The 7,218-nt window shown below is 31.7% G+C and overlaps 2 protein-coding genes across 2 annotated transcripts in view; both read left to right on the top strand.

Annotated features, from left to right (window-relative positions):
• LOC108733161 (insulin gene enhancer protein ISL-2B) overlaps positions 1-7,218 on the top strand; it is an 89,038-nt gene that overhangs the window by 64,510 nt on the left and 17,310 nt on the right. The gene's annotated exons all lie outside the window — the stretch shown is intronic.
• LOC108733198 (rabenosyn-5) lies at positions 836-2,777 on the top strand. Its single transcript, XM_018464276.1, has 4 exons — positions 836-1,015; positions 1,068-1,481; positions 1,533-1,750; positions 1,955-2,777. The coding sequence occupies exons 1-4, from the start codon at positions 871-873 to the stop codon at positions 2,504-2,506; spliced, it is 1,329 nt and encodes a 442-aa protein (XP_018319778.1). The 5' UTR covers positions 836-870; the 3' UTR covers positions 2,507-2,777.

The raw sequence follows: 7,218 nt of genomic DNA, 5'->3' as shown, positions 1-7,218 counted from the left end.
AACAAAAAAATATTTTTTTTTTATCTTAATACGTATTATAGTAATACCTTATTATTATTGTTATATTTTTTTTGTATTTTATAACTCCTTGGAAAAATAATCTCATTAAAATAAGCTAACTGACTGTCGACGTTCAAATATGAATTTTATTTGATAAAAGAACTGATGAACAAAAATTGGAACAAATTGTGTAATTATTGTAACATTTCTTGTATAATTTGTTATTAAGCTACTATAGTGTTTTTCTAGATGTTTCAGCTATGAAAGTTTAAAATTACTTTGTTCGATATTTTCAAGTGTCAGTATCAAAAATAATTTATTACAATTACATGTATTTGATATATCATGCATAAATGTATATAATGTTACATCTAAAAAGTATGGCTTTGTAAATAAATACAATAATACCAAAAAATATAAAAAGTTGTTTTATTTATTTTCTAAGATCCAACGATTTGCATATTAAATGTTTCATAAATGCATAAATTTTGATTTTAAAAATTTGCAGTATTTAAGGAAACAAGATCTATTCAGTGTTTCGATTAAACGTTTCGTTATTTAATTACTAAAGAAGAAGACGAACAACCAATCAGAGTGCGTTTTCTCTTCTGCAATTAGAAGTGTACGTACTTGTTAAAAATGAATACAGTTAATAGATTGGGATGTATTTTCTTTAAAAGTTTTCATTTTGCTGATATTGTTTTAATCCTAACAATAAATAATATCCACAAAATTGTTGATAGAGCGATCGCACTATTCTTAAATTGTATGGATGTGTGCTACATAAGCAGCACCAAGAAAAACGACGTCTTAACTTTAGACACTACTAAGTCTGTTTCATGAAGTAGTTTTAAGGTTATAATTGTTTTCATGGCACAATCGGGGTATAAAGCCGTAATAAAAGAAGGATTTTTATGTCCAGTCTGCCACCAAGATCTACGTTCTCCAAATGCTTTATTGGTTCATTTTCAAGATTTACATTCTGAAGAACAGGACCTTCTTACATCTATAAAAGGTAATTATAGGTTAGGTAAACGTCATTTGTTTTACTGCATTTCAATTTTTAGATCTTGTGAGCAAAGCCAAAAAGAAGATATTAAAATCAGATGAACAGGAATTGGAAGTAAACAAATATATACCAAAGCAGCAATATTTCTTAGATCCTGCGAACGTTTCTCAAGAAGTTGGTCATTTTCGTGATCATACTGAATACTTTAAAGATGTGAGAAGAAATCGCTTAGATCACAGGACAACAGAGACTAATAAGCTTATAATTCGACTAGATAAATTAATTCACTTGGATGGTTCGGCGCGGAAACAAAATGAACAGGAACTTGTTCAATGGTTGGATGGAACAACCGTTACTCGATGTCCATCCTGTGCAAGCACTTTTAACATCACCAGAAGGCAACATCACTGTAGACTTTGTGGCAGTATTATGTGCAACAGTTGCTCCACATTTTTGCCATATGAAATTGCAAGTAGGTTTTTATTATAATTATAACAACCTTTGCTCAGTAGAAGAATTGTAGAATCCATTGTGACATCAGTATATACATTAAATAAAGGAGATACTACTATTAAAAATGATATGGATAGTATCAGGATATGTAATCATTGTATGGGTTTATTGGAGACAAGAAGAAGAGTTCAAATCTCTCAAATAGAAAAGCCTTTAATTTGTCAGATGTATGAACAATTGCACAAAGTCAAGTGTGAATTGGAACCTTTGGTTGATTTGTATAAAAAGGTAAAGCATTTTTTTTAAAGAACTTTAAATGCAATTTGACTTAGTAAGGATACTGATATTGTTCAGTTAATTCAAGTTTATAGCTCTAAATTACATATGCAGAAAATTATTGTTTATGCTCTTAAATTGGGACAAAATTTTAGACTGTCCTATTACTTTTGTATTTTCTTAAGCTAATTTAACATTGATAGTACTCTTTGATAGATGTATGATTCAATAATGGATGGAGACTCTAAATATTCGCTTCAGGATGCTCAGTCATTAAGAGCCTCAATAGCAAAGCATGCAGAACAATTGGACATAATCAGTAAACGCATCTTGAACATTCCAGAAGATGAAACTAATCTTAAAATCCAGGCAGCTATCCGACAAGCAACTTATCAGTACATCAAAGAATATGTCCTAAATCAGCCAGTACTTCCAACTCCTGCAGAAATTGAAAAAATTAAAAAGGGACGTTCCTATAGGGTCACAGAGGTACATCAGCCTTTGGGTATTCCTAAAATTAGAAAAGTGGCTGTAACTACGGGCTGGTCACCCGATAATGCGTCTGAAAATAATGTTCCAGACGTTTCTGACGATCCTCTTTTACAACAAATGAATATCGTTAGAAACTATATCCAGCAAGCCAGGAAAGCGAACCGATTTGAAGAAGTTGCGTCTCTCGAAGAAAATTTAAAAATGTTGAAAGAGACTTATATGTCACAACAAAAAAGAAATGCTGGTTCTAGAAATGAATCTGTGGGGCAGGAATAAGTTAATTGAAAGTTTAAATGAAATAGTAAATACCGCTCTATCTCATTTTTTAAAAGTATTATTTAATTTGATGCATTTAAGAGTCTGCAGATATAATATTCTTAAAGTAACCAAAACCAGTATTGGGTGTTTGTTTTACAATTTATTACTCAATTCTAGTGAATCCTATTATTAACGTAACTTAATGTTATTTGTATCCGTCTTTTATTGTCATGAAAAGTTATGTGATGTATAATTGTATTTCTTTTAAATGTAAGTTGTTATGCTTAAGCTAAGTGAATAATTTTAANGGCGTTCCATGGCCGCCACAGACTGGTTTCCTATGGAACAATGTCGGTCTCCACACTTCACCGACACTAAACAGAGACGTGTTTTTTGTTTCGATTAATTAAATATTCCTTTGGAGGATCCGACAGACGATTACAGCGATTTAGCTTTAGCATACGACTCGGTCTGGACTTTTCAGATCTAAATATAAGTATATTAAGTAGTATAGGAGTAATAACTATTATACGTAAAAGGAAAGCTGTCGATAACTAATATCAGTTCAGTAAAATTCAATACTGAGGAAATATTTACATAAATTACTATTGGCTATTTTGCCAGTAGGTAATTGACCCATATTCAACTAATAAGTTTAGAACTTTAACTCTACAACAGTAGGTGATCAAAAATGATGTGACACAAAAAAAAAGGAAACTAAGTAGGTTAATTTATTATTGTCAAAAATTAAGAAAACAATTTACTTTTTACAATATTTGTCGCATTATTTTAAAGTCTATTCTTATTCTTCTCGCTATACTTTTTTTTATTATTTGATCTGTATCAATCTTTTGTTTTTAATGTTTTCTGGTCATTATCCTTATTTTGTAAAAAGGGAAACATGAAAACACTTATTAGGTGTTAATAAATATGACCAAATGTTCAAATTTCCTAGTTTTATACTGTATTGAATAAAAAGCATCGATTTTATATCCTTATACATATAGTCTGAGTAATGTAAAGTTGAAAAGCAGAGGTTAAGGTAATAAAACTAATGCCGATAAATGAGAACCCTTGCTTTCGCAAAAGCGGAATCATAATATTGCCAGGGTTCAAACTATTGACCACATAGTGCCTACAAATATCCTAAAATAATAATCAGGTACCTGAGCAAAACATCAGTATTATGTATGCATCTATAACACTTGTCGAATCTCAGCTGCAAAGATAGGCCCAATAAGGATTATTTATAGTCCTTTCATATCCTCATTAACTAAAAGTTCGGACCTCTTTATTAGTACAGATGTCGAAATAGTCCGACAAAATAGGCTAATAAGTATCTTGAAAGTTTTATTCTTTTATTATCACAGCCGACACTTTGCATGATTCAGATTATATTCGAAGTTATTTTATTATTTATTAATGGATCTTTGGAAATTAAAAAGTGTAGAAAATGATAAAACAGGAACATCTTCGTACGTTTATTAAATTTTATCCCCAGGAACAGTCGGAAAAATTCAGTGTTCAGTTTTCCAGAATTGCGGTTTTTACGATGTTTACCATTATTATCCTGTGTACTTTGAACGAAATGAAATGAATAAAGGGGGTATTTGTTCCGACCACTGAATTTTAAAGCTTTGAAAAAAAGGAAGCAATGTAGCTTTTGGGTCGGTTTAAACTCTTCACAGACTCTCATCTCCCACATTCGTTGGTTGGAAAGTCGTCAAGTAAAGATCCTCAAAGCCAAGGAGGAAAGGTACTTGAACCGCTGAAAAATATCGTCCTGGCATTTTTTACAGGCTATCGACCCCCCTCCACTAATCCATAACTGAAGTCTCTGGAGGGCGCGGCTTGTATTCAATCCTCCTACTTGTATATAACCAATCGTTGCGCGAGCGCATAGGCACTTGTTTACTACAACTGACTGACTAAATTCTTGGAGGAAAAATAAAAAAAAATTTCCATGGAGTTGCTCGGAAACAACCTGTGGAGCAAACCAAATTTTTATTGTGGTTGCGTGTTTTTGCAAGCTGTGGCAGTTTTTCATACCGGTCTCCTGCTCGCATACGATTTTCCTGGGAAATTCATGAAGTTTCAAAATAAAGCTCCAGAGAAGAAAATGTTTTTTAAATTTTTTTTTCCGTCAAGGGAAAACTGGGAGTCCAGAAATTTCCCGATGAACCTTTTTTGAACATTGATTAGGAGCAGAGATCGAGAATATCTACCTACCTTAGAAAAATAGGTATCATATACAGGCAAGGAACAATGTTCACCAAACATAGAAATCTCACATTTCTTTCTAGGCGTTTTTTATTAATTAATATAATTATGGGCTTTAGATCACTTCTATTTAAGAATATTATCTGCTCCTTTGGAAATTTTCCCAAACTACCCAACTCTCGAAATATTCTGAACAAAGTAACACTCGTTACTCCTCAAAGGATTCAAATTGTATTTATTGAACTTATTATACGTATGCATTACTTTATTATTTACTAGCCTTTCCCCGCGGCTTCACTCGCAAAAATTAATATTGTTTCTCCTTAAAACCTTTTAACTCCCAATTCACCCTTACAACATTTCAATTTTATGTAATGTTGCCATCTTAGATTTCAAATACAAATGTAGCAACAACATTTAATCCTTAAGGGTTGATTTTTAAAAACTACCAAAACACGTATTTGCTTAATTTGAATAATGAGCAACCTTCGAGTAAGTCCGAGTACAAATAAAATATACCCTATGGAAACGTTGCAACCTCTTTTCATTTGATTAATAATATCAAACAGCACATGTACCAAGTTTCAAGTAAATTCAACCACAAATAAAGTATGTCCCAAATAAATTTTGCAATACCTTTTTACTCGAGATAGGTCTTTCAGAAATTAAATGAGAAACCATTAAGACCAAGTTTCAAGTAAATCTGACCACAAATAACACGACTTTCTTTTATATAGGTATATTGATAGATGGAAAAATGGGTATTTTTACGAATTTCCTTAAACCGTGATTGATGATTATATCTTACATATAACAGAATATCCTAAGGACTAAATAAGACAGACGTAGGTACATGAAAAAAAGTGATAATAGAGTTATATTTTTAATAATTTTGATAGCGATTCTAAAAAGTTTTAATTAACAGGTGTCTGCTTTAAATTTGATAAATTATTTCGAGAAAGAAAAAACAATGTAGAATTTACCAACCAATGTCGAGTTTACCTTGGAGTCGCACCATACGATCAGATTTGTCTATAATAAGCATTGTAAGTGCGGGGGGGTCTAAAGTCATTACGAAAAGCTTAGTTACTAACGAAATCTGTATCTTAATGCGACATATTTAGTAGTTGATAATTTTCAATTTAATTAGATAAGTGATAAGTATTAGGTAATTGGAATTATAAATAGATATACATTTAATATCGGTAGTAACAACAGTGCTGTCTCCAACAGGGGTAAAATTTGTATTCATTGTTTGTCGCATGCTTGCCAATGAATTTTTTCTTGCACATACACCTACTTCATTTAAAAAGTTTTAATTACCTTGTTTAATTAAAAAAAAAAACAGTTATTTCAAGGCTACGCCACTGGTAACACGAGAATGTACTACTTATAAGAACATGACAACAGGGATTTTTTTAATACTTCAAGCAAAAATATCCGATTACGTAAGATAGCGTGCGAGCTACACGTTAAAGAGAAGTTTCTGGAAAAAACAAAAAAAGAAGCATGTAATCAATTAAGATTTTTTCTTACTTTTGCCATCGTCCTTAGCTTTCACTTTATCTGTCATTTTAATTATATGGACTGGAGTTAAGGTATTTTCAAATTCATTATCTATTAGCAGGTAGGAAAATATCGACGACAGTTAAAGTATACCACAACGGACTACTTGATTTGGACTAAGGGATTGTACTCTTACTACATGACCCATTCGGGGGGGGGGGCTTAAAAAAATACCATGCATGATCGTAAGGGGCCGGGGGATTTGCTCCACGTACTTAGTCAATATCCTCTAGAGAAATCTCGCTTTTTTTTTCGAGTTATATTGAAATCTTTCTATTTGCAAAAAATAATTTGAAACCATATATGTTAATTATTATGTGAAAACTAGAGGGGGAGAGGGGTCTTGGTGTATATGTACCAGGGGTGATCAGCGAGGAGGGGTAAAAATTGCCAATTGAAGAGAGCCCAAAAAATTTTAAATTTCTTGGAAATATTGGATCGATATTGTTTTCCGGGTTCAATGTCATGGTCCACTGGATTTTGAAGTTTCAAATTGATATCAGCACCTGCCAAATTACCACTTATCGTACCTTTAGCAAGGAACTGTGAAATTCTATGAATTATGACAAAAGCTAAAGAAACTATGGATTTCATTTCTTTCTCTTATTACAATGTGCAAAACAAAATGGGGTTGTAAATATTTTGATATAAAATGATTGATGTTGATTTTACATCAATAAAATTATTTACAACCTTGTTTTGACTCTGATCTTTTACGCTAAGCAAACCATTTTGACATCAGTGTCTTTTTTCCAATTAAAACAAAAAAAGGCTAATAAGGAAGGATATAGAAGAATTATTTGTTACTGAGCTGAAGAAATTGTAACATAAAGATAGAAAAACTATATTTCAATCACTTCAAACAGAAAAATACGAATCATACTTAATCTTCGCAGCTGGTGGTATAGTGCTAACACCACTATTAGTCTAGAAAAACTCCAATA

This window comes from Agrilus planipennis, unplaced genomic scaffold, assembly GCF_000699045.2.
Source record: "Agrilus planipennis isolate EAB-ADULT unplaced genomic scaffold, Apla_2.0 scaffold72, whole genome shotgun sequence".
Classification (NCBI taxonomy): Eukaryota; Metazoa; Arthropoda; class Insecta; order Coleoptera; family Buprestidae; genus Agrilus; species Agrilus planipennis.
This window is presented reverse-complemented; position numbering and strand designations above follow the sequence as displayed.

Excerpts from the sequence above, each read along its gene's own strand:
- LOC108733198 (XM_018464276.1), top strand. The coding sequence starts at position 871 with ATGGCACAATCGGGGTATAAAGCCGTAATAAAAGAAGGATTTTTATGT. Across the intron at positions 1,016-1,067 it reads CCTTCTTACATCTATAAAAG|ATCTTGTGAGCAAAGCCAAA; the intron begins GTAATTATAGGT and ends TTCAATTTTTAG. Across the intron at positions 1,751-1,954 it reads TGGTTGATTTGTATAAAAAG|ATGTATGATTCAATAATGGA; the intron begins GTAAAGCATTTT and ends ACTCTTTGATAG.